At 43.3% G+C, this 25,102-nt stretch overlaps 1 protein-coding gene across 1 annotated transcript; it reads right to left on the bottom strand.

Moving 5' to 3' along the window:
* Positions 1-630: 630 nt before the first annotated feature.
* Positions 631-24,761, bottom strand: emc2 (ER membrane protein complex subunit 2). The gene is made up of 11 exons (XM_069143373.1): positions 24,700-24,761; positions 24,114-24,227; positions 20,412-20,476; positions 19,361-19,446; positions 17,581-17,638; positions 12,306-12,391; positions 11,951-12,010; positions 8,563-8,644; positions 8,205-8,315; positions 6,253-6,357; positions 631-1,214 (listed from the first exon to the last, which is right to left on the bottom strand). The coding sequence occupies exons 1-11, from the start codon at positions 24,737-24,739 to the stop codon at positions 1,128-1,130; spliced, it is 894 nt and encodes a 297-aa protein (XP_068999474.1). The 5' UTR covers positions 24,740-24,761; the 3' UTR covers positions 631-1,127.
* Positions 24,762-25,102: the final 341 nt, after the last annotated feature.

Here is a 25,102-nt window from a genome sequence, read left to right as displayed (position 1 = left end):
TTTTCCGTCGGCCGAAGAGTGAAATTATGAGACAATTACCATGACTTAATAAACAAAAGAGATGGAAGTAACAGCTGACCCTGCACGGGTGAGCGGCAACTTAAGATGATCGTTTGGATCAGTTCAGATTCAACAATTACAGAACCAAGAGAACCGAGTATTCGGAGGAAACCGGGCCTTCCCCTCATACCACTAACATGTCCTCCCTGCCTGTCTGTCTGTCATGAAGGTTCCCAGATTCATGAGTAGAAAATTTGTTTTCTGTCCAACTTGCGGCGTGTAAACCGCTGGTGGTGTTTTCAGAGGCTCTCTAAACTGACATAAGTTGTTTTTTAGTGTGCTGAAGTTGGTTCAGCTGCTGTCCAGGGGTAAATGGAGTTCAGAATTTCCCAGCTGGGATCACCGGGACAAAAAAAAAAGGTCCCGTTTAATGTCCCTATCGTTGTTGCTTCATAATGACAAACGTCTTTCTTCTTTCTCCAGGACAGTTACTGCAGATTCAAGTCGGACAATAAGTAGAAATCCAAAACGCAACTTCCAAACTGTGCTGCTGCAAACACCCAAGAAGGAAACATGTACTCAACCCCGCAATTAATCCAACGTTTATAAAGACATTTTGACAGATTTGACCCAAAAAAAAAAATCTGAGTTTATTAGATGAGAAAGTTTCATTTACAGACAATATGGAAACAGACAGGACAAGATGTCAGTGCAGACAGGTGGGGTCTCCACCACGTCTTCATAAATAGCATTAACTGTACAGCTTGTTATCTTTCCTGGTCACATGGTCACAGCGTTGATGTGGGAGTTAGTGATATTAGCTCAAGCTGAACCTAATAAAACCCTGGGATGGTATCGTCTAGTGTGATGGTAATCACAGCTGGGTTAATAAACTGTAGAGATCGTTAGAAGTACGTATAGTTTGATGCTGATCCAGGTGGGAGGCAAAATCTTTGCATTTTCCATGTTAAACTCGGTCAATTACAGAACCAAACTTAAAAGGAATAAAAAATTTAAAAAAAAAACCTAAATCAAAGACCCAGCTCTGGTCACATTGAAAGGCTATTCGAGCTGCCACGTTGCTCCGAGCGCACAGGAGGGAAGAAGAAAGGTGTGGACGAGGGCGTCTAGGACATGGTGATCTGCATGGACTCCAGCATCTCCTCCACCGCCTTCATGGAGCATTTGTTCTCCTTGGTCCCGCGACCGGCAAGCTGCACGTCACGGAGGGAAGGTGAGAAGGCAGAAGGAAAAAGAGGAGAAGAGAGAACATCAGCTCGTTAGATCTCTCTGCCAACGAAAGTAACGGAGTCGCGCGCGCACACTTAAACTTAACCTCATCCACCCCGCAGCACGCTTCACCGACCGAGCAAAAACATCCGTGTTTGAAATCTGGAAGGCTGGGAGGACAAATAATCAGGGAGACAACAGCGGCCATTAGACCCAATTGGTAAATAGGTCATGCAAAGTAAAATAATACCTCTAATCAAGAGGGTTTTTCCTCAACTGCTGCGTAAGTGCCATTTTTCGTGTGCTCGGAGACAGGACGCCCACATTAGTCCACTTCCATGGCCTCTAGTACAGCAGTACATAACACCCCGCTCTAATTTCTGCCCCGTGTCCACGGGCTTTCACAGGAAGTGCAGCAAATTATAATCCTCAAAACAAGTGCGTGATTACTCGTGCGTCCGCGTACACGCTTTTTCTACCCAATCTGACTTCACGACAGACAGAGCGTCCCCTCGCACAGCACCACAGGGACAGATGGCTTCCTTTACATCAGGCATGGCACCAGGAACAACAAACATCTCAAAGGCTCGGTCCCATTAACCTCACCTGTCCCACAATTATACGCAAAAATACATCTTCATGAAATCTTGTCCTGCACGGTAAATGGTATCAAACAGGTGCAAGTTGCGATTTGAGACGACGTGGCCTGCATTTTCATCAGATGCTCATTTTCTATTGTGGGCACTGTATGTTATGACAACACTTTCACCAAACTCTGTCTGTACAGTGACATATTAGATCAAAAATAAAGTCTGCAGGCACGCAAACACCCCTGTGAGGCTGTACTTTCAGCTACATGCTCATAGCATGCTAACAGCATGCTAACACGTTGATCAGGGTTTTCCCTCCCACTATAACACGTAGCTGCAGCAACTAAGTGTTGTTGTTGTTTTTTCACAACACCGAAGCCACTGTAGCTTCACTACAAGCTTTGTTCACCAATGTTTGGTGATTATTATTTTCATGGATTATTATTAATGGTCCAAAATTATGCGAAAATGCGTGTTTGTTGGTGAAATAACTGCCCACCTCTGCTACAACAGAACCTAAGCCCCTGAAGAAACCAGGAACAACCCTGCTGATGTTCAGCAGCTGTATGTCTGTCGTGTCCACCTTTTTTAGTTTAGCGTCTTACCATGCGAATATTTACTTATTAGCGGCAAACACAAATGTGATGTCATCAAGTGGACAAACAGTCGCGTTGAAAAGACAAATTCAAACCCACTATTGATTTGAAAGCTGTTCAGACTTTTCAGATGGTTCGTGGGTTTATCCCGGAGACAGTCAGAAAGAGGCAGCACTGCGTATCAGTCAGCGTGCACAACTTTGAACAGTGTTTGTTGAATCACTGCGGATGTGTCATCGCCATCGACAACACAGACAAAGAACAAGCGGGCGGCAGCAGCACTGCGAGCTCCTTTCAATTAAATCATTATGAATACAGCATTACCTCCAGTCAAACACAGGAGGGGATCCTGTTTCAACCACATGGCACATCGTGCTGCCTCTGGACAACAGAGCGAACTCTGCATGTCCTCCAAGGTGAGAGAGAGAGACAGAGAGAGCACACACACACACTGTACCAACTTCAATATTTGAAAAAAGACACACACACACACACACACACACACACACACACACACACACACACACACACACACACACTTGGCTGCAGAGGTTGAAGTTAGGCTTGTTCCATTTCCAAAACTACCCACAGTCCATCTCCACTCTATTAGTGGAATAACACAGCAGCACAGACAATACAGCGTCCTGTATTCAACACAAAGCGCTGCTTTTTATTGCTGTGACACATTCCAGCTTTGGTCCTGCTCCGGCCTCCACAAACAGGAACTAACTGCAGCCTTAACCCATCCTGTATTTCCATGGCAAAACTTTTTTCCCTCTTCTTTTTCCAAACTCCAACTTCAAGAGGGCAGTTGGCTAAGGTGTACAATTGGCTATGTAATTTCCAAGGGTGACTCATTCTTCTAGATTTAGGTTGCGTGTGTGCGTGTGTGCGTGTGTGTGTGTGTGTGTGTGTGTGTGTGTGTGTGCGCGCGTGTGGTGGGGTCGCTATAATGATCAGTGCATTTCATTGCTTTGCTGCCTGATGCGCCATTACCCCGGGCCCGGCAGTCAATTATCTCCTCAGCCTGAGGTGAGACCACCACATTAACTCCTGCCCTGCTCTACAGCAGGAGGAGCAGACCAGACAGCTCCACATCTATTTCCAGCATCTGATAATAGAGTCATGACGCAGTGGGAGCCCGGGTCCGTGACAGTGGAGCTAATCAGAGAATTTGTTTAGAGAGTTGGGGCAGCAGGGCCGGCCGTGCAGCGCTGCTTTAAACACATCTCCAGGTTTTTCACACGTCAGCCGACCCAACCTTGGTAATTACATTTTTTTTTTTTTTTTTAATTAAACGGGCCCCCAGTCAGTCGTGACCTCTCGCTGACGTCTGCTCCCACTTGCGCTCACCTGTGCTTACACTGAGGTATGACAATCACCAGGTACCGGGGGCCTAATAAAAGTGGACGACTGACACGAGCAACGCTTTAAAGCGGCCATCAATCAGCCGGCACGAACCCAAAGCAGCCTGCAGCTGTCTGACGGAGGCCCTCGCCGCCGCTCCCCTTTTTTTTTTTTTTTAAAGATCTCAGAAGTCATTTAACTGGAGGTGGGAGAGAAGAAATAAAGTAGGCAACCTCACACCTTGTCATTTAACGTGTCTCACACAGAAACCCCCTCAAAGAAATATCTAAGGTGCATCTGTGCAGGTTGCCAAGCACTCGTACTGTACACACAGGTGAGCTGAAATCACAGTGCAAACTCAAACAAAGACACAAGTTTATAAAGCAGAGCCGGAGCAGAGGGGCGGGTGAAGCTCACATCGGGTTCCCTGGAGGACAAAGGTGTGACTGACTGAGGTGTCTCATTATCGTCATCACGGGGTCAAAGCCACATTTCGTCCAGCTTTTTCACGCTTGTAAGAGCAGCCAAGACTTAAGACTGATTTAACGACACAGCACCTTTCCTCTCAGCCACAAGTTTTCATTTAACTATTTAAAGCTATGATTTTTTTTTTTTTTTTTTTTTTTTAATTAGTAAATAAACTGTATAATCAGAAAAAGGTTGTTTCTTTTTGTTGGTTAAACAATCTTTTCTATAAAACTGATTATTAAAAATCAATTGGCAGAAACAGGAATATACAGATTTACAATGTTTGGTACCAACCAGCTATCTCTTCAATTCATTACAGCCACCATCACAAAACACAGCTGTGCCCCCTGTCTGTGGGTAAACTCTCTCCCACTCCCACTTGGCAATGAAGAAAATATCTAAGCAAGAAAAACATGTGCTTCATGACTGGTTCTGCTACTGTCTAACTCCTGTAACAACTTTCAGATGGACTCCCACAGCCATGTTATTTTTCTGCAGATATTTGGACACAGTTCTTTCCAAATCTGATTTTTTTTTTTTTTTTTTTAATTTCTTAATATTCTTTACACAGTCTCTCCCTTTTTTTGAGCCTCTGATTTATGATTTCAAGTTAGCGGTTTGTGATATTCATTTCGTGTCCTGCTGGGAACAAAGCCGCTCCCAGACCGTAAGGTGAGGTCAGCGGGCAGACTGATCAAAGTGATGAGTCGTGTGGACTCGACATCAATGGCGACATCTGACTAATTCTGTTGATCAAACCACCTCAACATTTTTCTACTTATCGAGAAGATCTGTATCTGCAAACATACGAGGTGCAAAACAAGCTGCACCTCTTCAGTGACGACAGTTTAACTCGAATCGACAGGAACGAGCTTCGAGCTCCTCCAAGACTCTTCCGCAGGATCTCGGGGCGTTTGCCGTAATGTTACTTGCATGCACACTTTTTTTTCCGGCCGAGCCGTCAAGACTCGACATGTGAAATGTGTCTTTGGAGGCGGCGGCGGCGGCGGGTGGGGGGGGGGGCGCCGTCTTTAGAGGCTCAGCGGGGAGCCCCTCTCCCTCAGCAGGACCCAAACACGCTTATTACAGGTTTAATTGTTGATGCCCGAGTACGCGACACATATGGCCCGTGTGGCACATGAGATTTATTTTCAATATGCGTTAACACTTGGGCTGCCATGACAACAGCATAAACCATTTTAGTGATGCCATCTGACTCGCTGCTCACTTTTTCCCCTCCGTGCTTCATGTGTGGATTTTAATGTGTGAACACACGTACATATCCATCCGTTACTTCCCTTGTTTGCCCGCTTTCTCGTTCTCTTTTTGACCGGTCAAAACATATTCTTCAAGTGTCCTCGAAACGTTTCCTCTCACAGACACAAACTGTTTCACAGGAAATGAGTTTAATTGAAGGGATCCAGAGGGATTGAATTGGTTGATTTAATATTAAATGTATAACTATTTAACAGACGATAATTGAAGAAATAAAGACTAAACTGTATAACTAGGCTGAGGAGTTAGCTGAGGAGCTCCAACAGTCTTTGGATCAGTCCATCCCTCTCTGAGAAGGACTGAACGAGACAACTCTCTGCTTTAGTTTAGCATGATTGTTGTCATCTGAGAATCAGCTTGTGGCTCTGCGAAGAAGCTCATCTGTGAAGCCCGTTTGTGGGATAAAGTCAGACGTTGTGGCCTTAAGTCAACACATTAACAGTAAATGTAGCCAGACACACTGAAAGACACTACGGTTGTTATTACAGCACCGCGAGTCGAAGGCTTCCTACAGGCCTGCTGTGCACTCATGGGGTCACATTCTATGCAAATGAGGGGGGATTTCAGGGTGTCTGGATATTGTGTGCAAATACCCACTGAGAGCTAAAACACAACAGAAGAGTCTGATTGGTGGTTTTCAGTGTCTGCTGGAGTGATGTGGGGAAAAGGAAGACAGAGACACCAATGAGAAAGAAAGATGGAGTCAAAGCTCCATCAAGTCTTATTACAGTCTATTTGCGACTCACCTTATAGGCTTTATTTATCTGAGTGGCAGCCCAAGCGGCATACTTCATGTTGTCCTTCTTCACCTTGGCACTAACTTTAGGACTGGCAGCGATGTGACTTGCAGACTAGAGGAAAAATAGAAAAAAACGGAGAGGAAGAAGCAGAGGAGAGAACAGGGGAAGGGGTGTTCTTATATCAAAACTTGGTGAAACAGCAATAAAAGCGTAATTGAGATGAATGTGCAACCACTCTTACCATCTCCCACTCCACTAGTCATTGTGGCAGAATGAAGAGAAAAAACAGACCTTGGCCTGATGACACAGGGGAAATCATTTATGGGGAGGAAAAAGTGAGTGTTTTAATGCTTCATACGTAAATTGTCACTTAACGGGGCCTAATTTCTCCAACACCATCGATTCCCGGCGATGAAAGGACCTTGTATGTTTAAAAAAAAAAGCAAAAAAAAAGAGCCCAATGCACAGCGAGAGGAGCGCCGTGTGAATCACCGGTCTCGGCCTGCCCCGACAGCTCCGCTCCGAACCACAAATCCCATGACTTTCCCATGTTCCTGCCATCATCTCCGCACAGCTAACCCCAGAAGGCTTACCCTGCTTGCACATCAAAGCCCTCCCTACCAGTGTGCTGAAACTTTAACTACACACCAATCAACCTGGCCCTGCTTTTTCTATAACATGGTTTGGCTTCTGTATTTTATTAGTAAGCATTTTCTATATTTCTTCTTTCTTTTTTTTTTAACTCAGGAGAAACCAATTTAGATGATGTCAACTTAGACAGGCTATCCCCGAATAACAGTGTGCACGGTTATGGAGGGGAATCCCCGTGCAAGTGTTGTCAGTGACTAACCCACAACCCCAACTGTGGTCAGTGCTACCAGGACTTCTGTCACACTGACTCAGATGCTGAGAGATGGTGAAAGTTTTCTGTCCTTTCGCTGAACTTCTTGCACCTGTCAGCATTTGGACCACCGAGACGCGCTGACGAACTGCAAAACACACTCCTCAGACGGATCTGGGGCTGATAAAGAAAAAAACTCCCACCTGTAGGATCCATTAAAGACCCGAGTGTCGGTGGACGACTTGTCAAAAAAAAAAAAAAACAGGCCTGCTCTGTATCGACATGAGCTTGAGAGTTAACAGGAGCGAGTGTGACTCTGACCCGCTCCTCCTGTACTCGCTGCTGGGAGCTTTCAGGTATGAGCTGTTTGGGCGACCTTGAAGGATCCCAGTGCAGGACGGAGGAAAACACTGGGTCTCTGTGTAAGACCTGCTTCCCCTCTCCACGTTTTATTCCGACCGCCGCTCCGTTTGTGTTTTTATGTCAGGTCTCCCTTACATATGATGCACTGGCGCTAGCAGACAACATCTTGTTTAAACAAATATGGAGATGAAGGAGCTTTTTTCGGCCGAGACTACAATCAAACCGGCACCTTGTTGGATAATTTGCCAGTGGCAAAATGCTTGCAGTGCATGTCCTGCTCTCCGTCTTGAGCTTCTCTCTTTTTTGAAATCCGGGACTACTTTATTTATGTAAGTCATAAACATTAAAAAAAAAAAAAAAAAAAAAAGTCTCACCAAAGGGTTATTATTACAAAAATAAAGAGCATCAGAGGGGCAAAGTTTTCCAATGCTGGAGTTCACCGTCTGAGTCAGCAGTGAGCTGACCTGTCTGAAGCCCCCCCCAAAAACACACACACACACACACACACACACACACACACACACACACACACACACACACACACACACACACACACACACACACACACACACACACACACACACACACACACACACACACCGTAGTCGTACTGGACACACTCTGTGGCCGGCCTCAACCTTGACAAACCACAGGGTTACAAAAGAGGTTCTACTGTTTTTTTTTTTTTTTTTTTCTTTCTCTCCTTCTCTTTCTATCTCACTCTCACTCTTTCTTCATGCAAAGCAGTACTCACCATGTACAGACCAAACAAAGCCCTCATGTTTCGGTTGTTCAGCCGCAGCGCCTGGGCAAAATACTTTCTGGACAGCTCCAGGTTTTCCAGCCCCCCCTGAGTGTACTTCACCTGTGTGAGGAGGCATTAAACACGGCCAATAAGCAGCGCTGAAGGGCAGCTCGGGCAACGACACCTGAATAAGCAACACATGACCGCCCCGTGTAAACACATCTTTTTTCATGGGGCTATATTCCCGGTGACGTTAAGTGTGTGTCGGTGTCTCTCGGTGTAAGAAAGAGGCGTCATTCACAGACAGCTTCCATTTATTCCAGTTTGCCCCCCCTGCTTGATGACGGACGTCCCGGCGGGTACCTACCTCAGCGTACTGCTCACAGTACAAGTGATTGTGAGGGTTGGTCATCATCAGCTCCTCCAGACAAAACGCAGCTTTTCCATAGCTGTGGACATGACAAGGAAAACAGTCAGCCGATTGATACAGCTGTGGATGTGTCATCCTGCAGCTTGCTCAACTGTGAAGCACAACATCCATGCCCAATAAATTCACAGGTATAAATCTGAATTGAAACTACACGGCACACGGGTCAGTTTACAAGTGACAGACTTATAACGTAGAGATGTGTAAGGATCCTTCAGATGACATAAGGTTTATTTACCTCCCAGATGGCTGGCAAAGGTAAACGCCTATCTCATGTGGTGATTCTCCTCCTTTGGGGACACTGAGAATCAATCTTGTCCGTCTGTGTGTTTTTTCTTCCTTTAATGTGTAGTTAACTACCTTCATGAGGTCAGCACTACAGTAAGAGCTGGCACACTGTGCCTATACTCAGATGAGATCACTTCTCAGCAGCAGACTGCTGAGCTGTTGACCTCACACTAATCTGCTGCCACTCCACTTCTAAAACACAGTTTTCCCCCCTCACAGGACCAGGCCAAGACGAGCCGAGATACAGTATATCACTGGACACCAAGCCGTAAAACGTCTGTGCACCAAACAAAATGCAAGCAAGCACACACAGACCGAGGCAGAGGCAGACCTACCGACACAAAACTGGAGCGATGCCATTTTTTTTTTTATTTGCTTCGCAACATTTTAAAAGTATCTGAACAAACCTTGTCAGTCAAAACAAGACCGGAAACACCCAACGGGCTTCTACACAAGCATAGATACATACATTTTCAATGCGTGGGAGAAAAAAAAGGGATTTTTATTTTTTTTTGCAGGACAGAAAATGGTCCAAATGTTGCCTGATACAATGTGAGGAACTTATCAGTCGACTAAAAGTCCACCATGGTAACTATCTGAAAGATTAACAGCATAGGAGGGAAACAAAGGTGGGGACACAGAAAGAAAGAAATAAACAGTGGGAAGGGGTTGAGTAGAAAGGGGGGGGGAGGAGGGGTTCAGAGAGCTTGAAAGGTTGGGGGGCGGGGGTGCTTACAATTACCACTTCCTTTCCATAAAGACTTTCAGATGTGCTCGTGCAGTGGCCACGGCCTGCATCAGAGCCAACCAGGGTCTTGTACCAGAGCCAGAACGTTACCTCTGCTGCTCTTCCTCAAAGCCGTCTAACCCTCCACCCCCAAACTGCTCCTGCTGCTCCTCTCCATGGCAGCTCCTAAGCTCCCTCTTCACCACAGCGCTCCAGCAAGGTTGTAGTCACCATCATGTGCGAGACTGCGAGAGTCATATTTGTTTCTCTTGGAGGTTAGTAAAACCATCAGCAGTGGCTTTCCCCCATTTTAATACCACATTTATGACTGTGTACGAGACAAAAATGAATTCAGACTGCGCAAAGTATGTTTGAAAAAATTATTGCTATTTATCCTGCAATTTTGAATGACCGGTCCAATTTTGTTGAACAGTCTCATAATTTGGGTCAGAGGGAGAGCCAGGAGTAGATTCCGACGGTGGCTCCGTGCGATACTTGCAAACAGACACAATATCTCCTGGTTAAACATCACTGGCATGCGGGTTGTTTTAACAGTGTCACCTCAGAGGCTATTAATTACATTCTTAATGCGGTAATGCTGATGCCTGCTACAGACCTAACAACGGAGAGGCAGACACACTTTGTTTATTTTTAGCTTCCAGGGTGTTGCGCAGTGAGGGGAGGAGAGTTTATTTCTCTTGCTCGCTTCTCCATCAACTTCTGTTTTCTCTGGCTGGAGGGGGTGCAGGGGAAGGGGGAGGGCGGGGGGGGGGGGTAAGAAAAGTGCCACCACCTTCTCCTGGGAATTTCACAGCAAGTGTTCTCTCTCTCTCTCTCTCTCTCTCTCTCTCTCTCTCTCTCTCTCTCTCTCAGCCCTCTCGCTCCATCCCTCTGGAAAAGACTGTGTGATAATGCTCGGCTGTCCGGAAGAGGAGGAGGAGGGGAAACAGGGAGTTTGTAACCCAAAATAAAGAAAACAAAGAAAAGAAATTGACACGCCTGTAGATAAGGGGCTGTGGGAGTGAATGGTGCGATATTAGAAGTGTTGGGATAAGCCGGGAGATAATCCGCTCACCCTTGGATTTCCTCTGGCTACTACAGCAATAAAGCCTCCCAGACAAAAGCACGAAATATCCAATAAGTAGCCTTCTCACCGTGCTACACATTCCTGCTGCCACGGCCTTCGTCCCGGAGCAACCGAGCAGCCACAGAGTCAAGCGTGCGCAAACACACACACACACACACACACACACACACACACACACACACACACGCACGCACGCACGCACGCACGCACGCACACACACACACACACACACACACACACACAAAAGTAGATACAAAAACTGCAGACTCTGCTTCACTAACTTCTGAGCCCCAGACAATTAAGGACGGATAAAAGGTGACACAAACAAAATTATTTTTTCCTCACGATGCTCTTGTCTGTCCGGCCATTCTCCGTGGCAACTGAGATATCAGCGGGAGGCCGGGGAGTCTTTCTGCTCTCATATGTAGGAGAGGGGGCTTAAGGCTGAAATCCTATTAAACTACTCTCATGTGACAAACATGGACAGGGCTCCATTCAGACCCCTGGCTGAGTTAGGCATCTCAACGCCTTCCATTGTAGCCATCCGACGGCACCTCTGGAGATCAAGCCATCAGTCTGATGTGAAGCCTCGTTAAACTGACAGAAACAACCCCAACATACGGCTGTCTTGCCAAGTCACGTTTTCTATCATAAGTATTGGTCTCAACAAATACACGTCAAATCTAAATGTAGGAATTTTGCTACACCGGATGTCCGTCCCTGCTCGTGAGACGATGACGAACGTGGTGATGCTGTTTGGAAATCAGTCAGCAAAATACCTCTTAGTTATGACAGAAATAGATTTTTTGATGCTGGCAATTTATAGCTTCAGATGGTATTTTTCATGAGTTATTTATGAGCTTAAATGGGTTGTAATTGCAAAGGTGGGTCACAGTATAGCCACAAAGAATGAAAGCTGTTCAAAGAACATAATGGGGTAAATGTGGCCCCGCTGTCACAGCGAGCAGCGAGCCTGTGTGGACGCATGGACACTAAAAAGTGACTCAACCTTTTTTCAAAAGAAAAGTTTGATAAACATCATTGTAATTCAACTTAGATACCCATATTTGCCAACTTTTGTTGATGGTAGTTAATAATTTCTTTGGCTAAATTCAAGATTGTTGTGCTTTATTGCACTTGGAAGTGAAAAGTAAATCATCCTAGATTCTGAAACATGGTTCCTGAAAACATTATCAAGGGTTCAAATCATACAAAAATGTATTTACTCATGTTCGTTGATGTAGAGCTCCGATAACTCGTGCCATGCTTCTTGGTCCCCAACAAACCTGTAAACAAAAAAAAATGACATTAAACCTTCTCCCTCAAACATATTAAATGTATTTGTGGTGCAGTAAAGTTAAAATTATAAGTTTGCCACTGCTCATTACAAAGACAATAATGAGAGTATTGCTGCTATCAAGGCGGGAGAAAGAGTTTGTTGGCATTTTTATGCTCAAGTTGTGCAAGCTGTATTGAAAGCAGATTCATTTTTAATTAAAATAAAAAGCCGGGGGGCAAGGAGGGAGGTGAAGGAGGGGGGGGGGGGGTTGACCCTCTCCCCCCTCTGTAAGAAACACTCACTGCTCCAGATACTCATTGAGCTCCCGGATGGCTTCGGCACCTTTCCCCTGGGCCTTCAGTATGGAGATCTTGCGCTTCCTCGCTGCCTGTAGAGCAGAGAGTAAACAGGATTAGTAACTCAGCTCCTCCAGTGTTTGTCTGAGGGGGTAAAGAGCAGGAAGAGTTGTGAGTTTAAGTGTCTTTTCAGGCCACCACAATCCTCCTTCAAGTTCCGCCATCACACTGAATAATTTTTTTTATGAGAGGAATCTGCACTCTGGTATCACAACAGATATAAAGACACTTAAAGCAATGAAGTTAATTTTGTCATTAGATAGATAGATAGATAGATAGATAGATAGATAGACAGACAGACAGACAGACAGACAGACAGACAGACAGACAGACAGACAGATAGTTAGTTACTTTATTAATCCCCAAGGGGAAATTCTTTCGCTACAGCAGCATTTATAGATACAGGAAAGAAATAAAATAACAGTAAAAAATATTAAATATAAAAATGCACAGTATATACAATAAAATAAAATAGAAAAATGAAATTAAAACGAACTAAACAATAGTGCAAAGCTTCTTTTTTATATATATATACACATATTTAAACAACAAAGAAAAACAGACAACAGACAACGGTGTTATTGTTGTGTGATGGATTTTGCCAGAGGTGAGTTATTGTACAGTCTAAATTACTGTGGGACTTAAATGAAAATAAGCGTATCGAGATGTAATTGGAGATAGTTAGCGGCCATGTCCAACAGGAGATGGACACACATTATGAGTCAATGTTTGGGAGTCGGAGCTCAGTGGCTGAGATAAAGTGGTGAGTCATCCCCTAACCAAGTGGGGAAAATGGCACACGTCTCCAAACCCCAACGCCCGTCTTCCTGCCGGCACGGCACGCATCGAGCGCTGCACCAGCCCCACTGACATCAGCTCAAAATTGCTTTCCGCTACTTTTTGATGTTGAACTGACCTTAAAGTGGATTAGATTCTCATCAATCTGAATTAGAAAGTATTACTCCTGCTGCTCGGACTTTTCCAAATGTTTGCCTCCCCCCCCCTCGCCCTCCTCTCACCTCCCACCTCCCTCCCTTCTCCTTCTTTTGATAGTGAGTGAAAACCTTAACAGGAGGCTGCTACTCCATTAGGAGTGCACTGCCCTGCCACAGCAGATTTTATTTATGGACTGGCACTTGATTGAGTGGGGCTTCCTCTCCAATACTCATAACCAAAGCCATTGAGGGCTTGTGCATGAGTCACGTCTAGAGGGCTGTAAATTTTGGGCCTCCTCTGACACCGCCATCACAAGAAATCCACTTATCCATCAAGCTGGGACAGAGACCTGCTGAGACAGGGCAGCCTCCACTGACAAACCGTATTTTAGCTCCCCAGAGAGGGAAAAAAAAAAAAAAAACATCTTCCTAAAACAAAGAAAGATTCCAACATCAGCAGCACACCTTATTCCCAAACACACTGAACAACAGCAGAAGTGCATATTTGTAAAATGAGGGTGGTCTAAAGGCAGCTTGAATGAAACTGATGTTATAATTAATCAAACAACAAGGAGCTACAACAGGTCAATCAGTTATTTCGGGTGGCACAGTGGTTAGCATTGTCGCCTCACAGCAAAAAGGTTCCGGGTTTGAATCCGGTCCTGGGCCTTTCTGTGCGGAGTTTGCATGTTCTCCCTGTGCTTGCGTGGGTTCTCTCCGGGTTCTCCGGCTTCCTCCCATCATCCAAAAACATGTACCTAAGGTCAGGTTACCTGGCGCCGCGCTAGTGGCAGCCTACTGCAGCAGCTCCCCCCTGAGAGCCCCCCTGCTGTAGGGAAGAAATTTCCCCTCGGGGATTAATAAAGTGAATAAAATTAAATAAAATTTAAAAAATTTCCTCTTTAATGTCTTATGACTCTAAAACAGAGATCACACCATTTCACGTCCAGTGCATTTCACCAGAACTTGATGCTATGTGAAATTCAGCAATTTAAACTCACTTCAGACTAAATGACAAGCATGTGAGATCTTTCCTCATCTGAAACCAAAAAGGGGAAAGCAGAAACAAAATTTAAAAAAATGGAACAAACACCGCAGTGAATTTAGATTTTTGCACTTGTGTGCTCCCACCATCACTTCTCTTCTCCTCCAACTTTTTTCCCCCCCAGATAAAGAACCACTTGGGGCTCAAAGGAACATATGGAAGTTGGTAGCCCAGAAGAGTCACAGAGCACTTTATTAAACGAGAAGCAATTCCAAACCACTCCTCTCTCTCCTTCTTTCTCCTGACTAATGATCCAGAAAAAACTGGCAGCGGGTCTGATCCCTCTGTTGTCGAGATTCTTTTTTAATTAGCGCTGTGAGGAGACCTTAGGAGTGAGGACTGGGTTATTTACAACACCCCTGGCCCTATGCTACGACCTACCGCAACCTTCCTTTATAATAAGAAATATCACAACAAGGGTGGCACACCGAGCACACTGAACTGATTTGAAGTCGGGACTCCGGAAAAAAGGAAGAGAAGGAGCTAAAGAGAAGTCTAGACAGATATTAATATTTCTCGAATGCTGTTGAAGGTTTGTTTATACAGTGTACAGCTGCATGGTTGATCTCTTACCAAAAATGATTTTATTTTTTAATCTGTAAGTCAATCTCCTTTCATTAGTTTTGAGAATATACTTCACATTAATGTGGTCAATAAATTCTGAATTGAGGCTTTAAATTTCAGATCACTTGTCTCACATATAATATACACACCCTTGTCCCGCAATGAATCTGTAATTGCATATGATTGTGGGTCAACCTCAGGAGTCATCAATGTGACCTCAATGGCTTACTTAAGAAATACTAGCTTTTTATATTGAACAATTAGGGTGAAATGAGAGCGTTGGAATTCAATATTAGCGTAATCATTGAGTCCACACAATGTCAAACAAATATTAAACTGGTACATGCTTGTATTCGAATGTTGTGGGCAACGAACCATTCGAAAAACTCACAAGACATAAAAAAAAAGGTGGAAAAATTGCATTTATGCACGCAGACAAGAATTTTGCCAGCTCATTGCTGTAGGTATTGGAACATAGCGAGCAATGGAAGGGCTAAGAGTTTGAAGCATTTTTTGGACAGCGCCACGGCAAAAAAACCTTGAGCAATTTTTGTTGATTCAACAATTTTGGTTAATGGGTACCACATCTATTCCACAGCCTGTAATTACAACAGCTCAGTTTCCAATCTCTGCTTCGCATGCTGGGATGCCTCGCAAGTCTTCCCTGTGGTCGCCAATTTTCCGCCATTTGTCAGGCCCATCCCCTGCCCGAATCTTAAGAGCATGTTGGACTACATGAAGGGAGGAGACTGCTCTCACGCCAAGACAGGTGACCGAGGTGATGTCATCATATCTTGGGCCCACCCTCCATCACTACACCCATTGAGGACTTGGGACTGTGGGAAAGAGGTTTAAGGTTAACATCCCAGGGACAGAGGACATATTTGTCTGTTTTGCTCCCTTCGCAGTCCAGCGTTTGACTGACAGCCTGTGCCTACGAGGGTGGCAGGAAACAGACCGTTCCCTTTCCGAGGATGTCCCAGCAATCTGCATTAGATCTGTGCCATGCCGGGGAGGTGCCATGGGATTTGCTGGAATTGCAACTCCCATTGTCAAAACAGAGGATGAATGCAAAGCAATTTGCACCAATTACAAAGTGTTACAAGAAAATAACATAGTTTGTAGCTTTAACAGGTGATTACAGATGTAAACTAAATCTTTTGAGTTGTCTTTATGAATACCTTACGTGACCTTCGTTGCGCACGATAAAAGCTAAACATAATGAGATTTGATAAAGGATTCAAAAAGTAATTTGTTGATTTTGGATTTGTTCAAATGCTATTGAACCCCAACCATAGGCACTTGCATTATGCAGCGTCACTATCAATGCAAATGAATACACTTAGTATCAAGAATAATTAAAACAAAACATTCTAATTTCACTTTAACCACTTCAGATTGTATGTAGTGCAGAAATGCTTGAACACTTCATGAACTTTTTTGTTGTGACTTACGTTCGATCACCATGTTGCTTTGCAAGATAACATATTCTGTGCCTCAAGCACTCTTTTAAATTGAAATATAACTAAATGGAGCTGCCAGTGAAAACAGTCATATCCACGGTTTTAAACGCTGACCTGCCAATCCGACGTGCAAACTTCCAACAGCAACAAAAGCGTAAAACAAACAGAGATCTTCTCGACAAAGTGAAGGTGGGAGCGAGAGGGAGCTCGGTGGGAGGCAGTAGCTGTGGCTTTCCACGGGGCAGGACGAAGACGAGGAGGCTCTGTCTCCGTGCCACACCGAGAGCAGGCGATGTGGGGTGCACCAGAGCGAATTCAGGATTATTAGTATTTTCAGTAAGGCTTCTATTTGTTTAAAACACATAGCTGACGATGTGAACGCTCCTCGCATGGCATCCAAAGTACAAATGTCTATGATGTGTCTCTTACGCATACTGCCAGCTGAGAGAAAATGTTTAACACATCTAAAGCAATCCATATGTCACCATGGCACAGGAAACGTGTTGAACATCTTTGGGGGAAGGCGGGGAGGGGTACAGCCAAAATAAATAGGGTCATGGTTTCTTTTGAAAACCCTTTAAAAGATTTATTTTCTTGCGTGGCCACATGTCCTCATGGAAACAATTAACAGCAGGTACATTATGTTTGGGGATGGAGATGTGGGATTGGCAGAACACCGCTTAGACGAGCTTCTGCAAGTCATTTCAAAGAGAGGACCAGAAAATTGAGACGATAGCGAGGGGAGAGCTTCGGAGAAACAAGGCTTATTTCAGACTTGTCTGCTTAGCTCGCAGCACACTGTGCACCTGAAGCCAGTAGCCTGCAAAGGAGACGGCGGCACAGCAACTTAGCCCTGTTCACTCAGGGTGGGGGTCCGAAAGGTCCTGTAAATCACCATCTTCAAAGACCGGCCCTTTATTTACGCTTTACTTCCACCAAACATGTCTGCCACTGACCATGGCCATGAATCACCCCCCCCAACCAACCAGCCTCCTCACCGAAACACTTCTCAGTTGTGTGGGTGATAGGCTGATCAGCGCTGCGGTCGAGGCCAGAAAGGCCAAGGGGAGTTTAACTTAGCTAACTCCCACCGCTAACACCAATGCGCCTCGACAGATTTAAAGCCCTCCAAAAAGCTGAGACCACAAAGTGAAGCAAAGTACAACGCTGAGCGGAGGGACTTTTCCCTTTCTTGCCTTGCGTCTCCGTCTTACCGTATTGGTGGGGTCGTCTTGGAGAATGGCATCGTAGTGCTTGTTGGCCTCGTCGTACCTTCAGAAGGAGAAAGAGAATACAAATTTGTTTGTTAACCAATCCCAGTCGGGCAGAATTAGGTGGTGGGGAAATCAAACAGCGTTTAAGCTAATCAAGTCTCTGTATACAGCGTGGCAGGTCTCTGTGATTACAGTCGGGCTGTATTGAAATCAGCGGTGATCTGAAGGAAGAAATAAACACTCGTTTAAGTTAAGTTGCTGGTCGCACAGCCGAGATTGTGAGAGGCTTATATCACTTCACAATGAGTCATGAAATCAATACAAACAGAGCCGCCTGTTTTGAAGATTGGATTTTCATTTGATTGTATTCAGTTGGATTTCACCTATAAACAAATGAAATTGCTGCTTTTACATCTGTCCAGATCTGCGGCTAAATTGCTGGTTCAGTTGTCTGTCTCTTGACCCATACATTATACCCCAGCACATCCACATGAATTTGATAAGCAACAATATCCAACACAGTGCGCCTCAAACTGTTGGACAGAGCCCACGCGATTCTGTTTAACGGAGAAATTTATGAGCTGTAAATATCAAATCATACTGGAAAGAAATCTAGCAACAGGAGGCATGTGCACTTCACTTGTCAGGTCTAATTATGCGCTGAAGGATGACTCCGAATCCTTTTTCTATTCGTGGCAATCTGCAACGCTGACGTCTCAGCAGCCAAAGGCACGGCTCTGTGATCAGAAACTGTCCCGCCCACCGGCTGCAACAGACAGAAGCAACTCTGGTTCCCATTAGCAATGAGCAGCCCCACTTCCAGCGCTGATGCTTCCCTCACATTCACTTTATTACTCAGCCACACTTTGGGAGATTTCAGATGGCACCAGGCAACCACTCACGAGCCACTTTGATTTGCTTTATTTATTTAGGAACAAAGTGTGTGTGTGTGTGTGTGTGTGTGTGTGTGTGTGTGTGTGTGTGTGTGTGTGTGTGTGTGTGTGTGTGGAGGGGAAGGGCCTTACTGTTTGAAGCTGTGTCATTCATGTGCAGCTCTGTCTGCTGCCAATTAGATCCCTGTGTGCCGTTTATTTAATCTGACAGTGCCGAAGCAATCACTCTCAATTATCACATAAACTCTGACATAACCGATAAACCAGCAACGGTGATCTGGACGGGGAATGTGAGCGAGGTAGTAAACAGATTGAATTCCCCTTACTTCAGCTCAGGGCAGACTGAAATACCCCTGTTTATCTTTCTTCCTCGAGCCCTCCATTGTGATTGTGGCGACATGTCAATATTTACAGGGCCAAGACATACTCGCAGCACAGAGACCGAAACAGGACAGTAAAGCATGAAAATAGGGAGGGGAAAGAGGGAAAAAAAAACTGAGAGAGAGGAGGAGTAACAAAATAAGGAAACAACAGTGGAACAGAAACCAGAGACGACTGAGGGACCCCCAGAATAACAGTGGGATCCAACCACTTCCTTCCCGGGAATCCCTAACTCAAGCTAAAGGGCCACAGGACTACCCCGCACTGAACCTTTCCTCTCTCCGCTCCCCTCTGCTCCAAAAGGAATGCTGGGTGATCCAACATAAACACACTGTACCCCACACACATACTGTACTTCACACACACCCAGACCATTGTACCACTTAGGATCTGCTAACACTTTCATTCCCCCGATCCTCCCAAAGTACCAAACAGAACTGTATGACTGACTGTGCTTTTTTTGTTTGTTTTGTGCCTCCTCTTCTCTCTCGGTGTCTAATGCTTACCTTTCCAAAGCTTCCAGCCTCATGCCCGTTAATCGCTTCACTCTGTGGCTATCTGGAAACTGCTTCCTCAGTTCCTGTAGACAGGTCTGTAAAAGGATGTGGGCAGGAGAGAGACCAATTATAGAACCTTTATGTTACACTCTTGTGCTCACACAAATAGCCATGGTTTTCTGATACCAATCACGTGTCTTGAAAATGTCAGGCTTGTTCCGTATTGCAGCTAAACAAACATAATTCACTGATAAAACAACAGACTGTCAAAAGATGTTAGAGAATCTGATGTTTCTCTGTTACTCATTTAAACAAGCACGTTTGCTACTATAAAAAGGAGAGTGAGGATTTGCGCTGCTACTTTTTTCTTCCTCCTCTACGCAGAGCAGGAATCGGTTTGATCACAGAGAAGTGAAAGACGTGAGGAATGGTTACAATAACATTCGGCATTATCCTGAATGAGATGGAAAAAAATCTGCAGTGTGACTGGGATTGCTATTCATCAGCTCAAGTATGGTCCTTGTGCTTTTTTTAAAAGTCTGGCAGCAGGGCTGAGAGGATAGCCAACAGACAGCTAATTCTAATGACTGAGTTCTGCCTTCTCGGTACTCAATGAGTCATTCATTTAGCCAGGGGGAGTCGTCACATCCATACTGATTGGAGAAGAACCATTTCAATTGCCGTGTCTTTTTCTGTCCCGTGAAGATTTGACCCTTTTCAGAGAAGTGAACATTTCTAAACGTAAACCCCGAAACATCACATGAAGCTTTACGATGGCAACTAAATCCTACGGGGGGAAAAAATGTTGAACTCCATAAATGATGGCCAAGTTCAGCTAACACTTGAAGCATGCTTCTCCACTCATTTGCTACACCCTCTAATTCCAACTCTCAGTAAATTGTTTTTCCAAAGTACAGACAGAGTAATACCACTTGGCCAAATAAAAATCAGATTTTCACATTTGGCAGCGCGGGTGCCGCAAAGCAGGAATGGCTGCGAGAGACTGAACGATTGCTTTTGAAGCTCTTTGGGTGTGTGAGGAAGCACGGTAAAAACTCACCAGAGCCAAGTCATCCCGACTGCAGTCCAGCGCTGCGATCATCACCTGCTCATAAATAATCCATACTGGGCAGAAGAGACAGACAAAGAAGACAGTGTTAACGCCCTTTCCATTCCACTGTGGTGTAACATGAAAAAAAATTATACATCGAAGTGTACACTTGACGCACAAACTGAGAGTCGGTCCCCAACAGCTGCCAGTGATGTTTTTTACTCACATAAACCAGCTTTCATGATGTGAATCAACGGCTTAAGAGTCCATTAAAAAAAAGAACTGTTCCGTTTCATTAACACATAATGCTACATTTACTATTTTCTTTATGACATACATCGAAGAAAACCTTCAAAAACATGCATTCATTTAAAACTTGGACAGCACCGCAATATTCATAATAACCATAATAATCACAAATGCAAAAACACTGACATATGCAACACCCTTGTGCAAGGCTTTAGTCATGCCCTTTATTTGCCAGCAGTTAGTTGGTAGTAAAACTAACTTAATTTCAGTACTCATGTTACACTTAAGGACATTAAATGTACCATTATGAAGGAAAAACGTTGTTATAATCACCTCTGGATTTAAGAATAAAGTTGGACGATGTGAAAATTACCCTCCACTCTCACTTCTAATTTGTTTTCCTCGTTATTAGATGTCTTCCGCACACTCTGTACTCACATGGATGAAAGATGGAAAAGATGATATTTTACAGTACCAGAAGAAAAAAGGAGAAGAGACACACTTCGGGTGGTTTGAAAAGAGGGGAGCTACTTTTTGAATAAGAACCTCTGCTAACATTGATAAACACACTGTTGATGCTTTGTGAAAATAAAGTAGCTGCACTAATATGTCTATAAATCCTCATTTGGCCTGAGTGGTGCGACTGTGTTAACAGTTACTATAGATCTCATACCAAAGCAGGTTTGGACAGCTTCATGTGGTTGGGTTAACAACATCATGTGTCTGTTCTGATTAACCACAAAAAAGGTAGGTATCAGTTTCAACAGAAACACGCTATTAAATGAATTTGATCAGTGGGTGACGTTAATGCATTCGCGATATATTTACATGAACATTCTAAATATTTACTTTTTCTTACTGCGACTAAAATTTATTAAAGAAGAATTATTTATGAATGATGTAACAGTGTCTCTTTAACAATTCTGTCTATTTCCTACTGCATGATGTTTAATGAGGTTTCTCTTGTACAAAGACCTTTTTAATACATAAATACTTTTAATATAGTCAAATGTGATTTTTTTTTTTTTTTTTTTCTTTTTCTTTTTTTTTTTTTTCTTTTAGATAAATGAAATCATTCTCCAGAAAGTCTGAAAATTTCAGCCCTGGTATATGTTGAGCACCACCAACAGTACAAGCACAACCATTCCTTTAACATGTTTCACTCTGTGGTCAGCTCTAAAACCATGAAATGTTTATTGAAATATTTTTTCTTTCAGTCAACTGAAACATTATAACATGCCGACTAATATAGTCTGGCAACAGAATCCAATTAATGGAATCAATACAGCATGTTAGACAGACAGATTTGACAAGCAAACTGGACATGTTCAGCCAAATGAACAACCCGTTAATTGAAAAGAATAATAAAACCCAGCTCCACCCAAAAACGGGCAGGTTATGCCAAAACAAACAAATGCCTGGAGTTTTTCGGGACTTTAATGATTCCAACTCTTGTTTTGATAATTGCCTCCTCATTTCACAGCCAATTTAAGAGCTGGTTTCAATAAAAGCATGGCATGTTGAGTGTTTATCCGCCGCTTTTGAGGACTGTATGAATCATAATGACTCGGGGAAAAGGGAGAGTTTTATGGAGCATTGCAGCAGGACAGTTTGGTTACAAAGGAAACCAAGACCTTTAATTTGTTTATTGTAGGTAAAACTCGTCATTGCGTCAAAAATAAATTCTGAAGAAATGAACAGTGTAATGGACACTAGTGGTGGGTGGTATGGCCCGAAAGTAATGCCATGATATTTCTGTAATAGTGACAATATAAGAAAATATTGACAAAATATTATTATTAATTTCAAAAACATGCAATTGCAACAAAATGGTGGAGCCTGACCAATATATTCGAGGGTCAATTGTACTGGCTGATATTGGCCTATCACAGATTTATCTGTATAGACATATATGTTGGCCAACATGAAAACTTTTTTTTACAGAAAATAATGAAGATAAAAATGTCTGTAGTAAATTAGAAATTGTTCTATTTTGTATTTCTTCATTTAGAGTTATTTTAATTCCAAATGAAGTTCACTGTTTCAGTGCACTGATGTCAACCCGAACAACAAACTGTAAAATATCCTGCCTCCATTACATTTCTTTGTCACAAGTGTTTGATGACCACATTTGAGGGATATTTGCAAAAAAAAATGTTTTTCTATACTCTATATAAAAAAAATATCAGCAATATGGAAATTTTTCTACTCCCTTAAATTGGTATCAACATCGGCCCAAAAAAATTCAGTGTCGTTCTGGCACAAAACAAAGTGTTTGATTTTGATATGTCTAAATGAACATATTACCGTGTTTTGTTGTACATCTGATTTGTAGTAACCAAACAACTTGCTACCTTTTTTTAGGAATAACTTAACTCTACCGTGGAGCCTCACTCAGCCATGTTTGTTGTTGCTGTGTTTAGTTACGTATGTAACGTACATCATACTGTTAAGCTGCACAACAGTATGACATCATTACCTCAACAAGACAAAAGATTAAATAAATTAAATCAAATAATTAGAATTACACCAATATTATCGTTTATGACATGATATGGCACACCCCTACTGTACAATGGTGCCATGCAACAGACTACGCCTACTATTACACCATTAAAGTTACTGTCTTGTGCTGTATTCCTGTTTACGGTATGTCAGGATTAAAGTAATTTTCTGCTTTCACTAATAATATACCTGATTATTATTCGTGAAGTTGTCTATCCAACAAACCAAAAGATATGAAAATCTTAATCTGTCTCCATTCATCCTTTGCCAAAGTAAGTTTTTATCCTTCAGCCTTTAATCACCTACGCATCTCTTTAATGTAAGCTATCCTGGATTCCTGGATTTGTCTTGTCAGCCACAACTACTGTGTCTATCTGTGTTTTCCACTTCGCAGGAAACTGAGCATCCTGTTCAGAAATGTATCCAAAGGAAAATATATACCACAGAAGAGAGGAGAGGAAAAAAACGTAGCTAGCAGAAAATCACCCACTTAGTTCAATCCTATCTCCCACAGCCGTACGGATGAACTCACAGTCAATACCATTTGCCTGGCTCTTTTTACTGAAGGATATTCAGCGGTTTTAGACTCTACAAAACAAGAAATTCACATTCAACGGTGTTTTTAAATTGTGAACAAAAGTTGCACGCATCTCAATAAAGTGATGCGAGAGCTGCCACAAGGGGAGTGTAAGAAAGTGTTCATTGTGTTATAATCAAAACAAAGATGTTTCCTCTGCTCCAGTGAGTTTACCATGAAGGCCATCATTTTCTCTTTTGTTATGTCACCGGTTTTAATGTTACAAAAACAAACTTAAATAAAAGACTCTCAATCTTTTATGAGAAAATAACAAAGCGTGTGGTGGTATTATGCCAACTCTTCAGTGTGTACTTGTGCTCGTAATTTCTCCGTCATGATGTGAAATGATATGATTATTTATTCAGTGTTGGCACACTTACTGTCATCTCCAAGTTTAGATCCGTGTTCACTGATGAGCTCTTCACCAACATCCACTATCTGTTCACTATTTCTGCAGTTATCTTCTCTCCATTTACGCAGCTTGTCTCTCATCTCTGCGGACAAAGATATTAAAACCACGAGGATGACTGTGATCAAAGATAATGAACAGCGTCACCGTAGTCGAGCCATTACTAACAGTACATGACCATGCTAACGTGCTAACAGACGTGTAGGTGGGTGGTGGTGGTGGTGGTGGTGGGGGGGGGGGGGCTGTCTTTAAACAGACAAACATCGCTGTCTATTGTTTAACCACCGCTGCTTCTACACGATCATCACCTGATTACCTGAACTGAACCTGGGAGCATTTAAACCGGGATTATCATCTGGACGCACAAAACCGATAGGTTAGCACACCGTGCTAACTTAGCGTTAGCCGACTACTTTCCACGCCGTGTCGTTGGGTCGGATCCTCGTTGCGGGACAGCGGCGGCTCTACGTGCACAAGGACGCGCCGGATGCCTTCAGAAAATATGAAAACATGCCTCAGTGATACTTGAGAAGAATCGATGTTATATTTCGTCCTACCTTCCCATCCTACATCGTACATTTCCGACACCGACGCCATCTTTTCTCCTATGACAACATACAGCATGCCTACGTCACGGGCTCGTCATCCGAAGGCGGTCCTGACGTTTATAAAATATTATTTGTATTGTCTTCTTTTGTTTAATGGATTGTTATTATTATTATTATTATTATTATTATTATTATTATTGTCATTATTTGTATTATTATTATTTATTTATTTATGTACATGTATTTAATTTCTGTTCTATAATGCTTTGAGATGTGACATGATTCACTTGACATCGAGAAACATAGTACATGTTTTTCCCATCATTTACATTCAGGTTGAGTTCAAACTGGTGATAATGACATGTTGTGGATGTCACGAATGTGATTATACTGTAAACCGACATGCATACAG

The sequence above is a fragment of the Embiotoca jacksoni genome, unplaced genomic scaffold, assembly GCF_022577435.1.
Source record: "Embiotoca jacksoni isolate LCO1_2020_lvr unplaced genomic scaffold, fEmbJac1.0.p SCAF_11, whole genome shotgun sequence".
NCBI lineage: Eukaryota > Metazoa > Chordata > Actinopteri > Embiotocidae > Embiotoca > Embiotoca jacksoni.
This window is presented reverse-complemented; position numbering and strand designations above follow the sequence as displayed.

Bases quoted from the DNA above. Each gene is read 5' to 3' on its own strand.
- emc2 (XM_069143373.1), bottom strand. From the start codon at position 24,739: ATGGCGTCGGTGTCGGAAATGTACGATGTAGGATGGGAAG. The intron at 17,639-19,360 runs GTAAGCATTAGA...CTCCTTCTGAAG, and splicing joins AGGCTGGAAGCTTTGGAAAG to GTACGACGAGGCCAACAAGC. The intron at 12,011-12,305 runs GTGAGTGTTTCT...TTTTGTTTACAG, and splicing joins CTCAATGAGTATCTGGAGCA to GTTTGTTGGGGACCAAGAAG.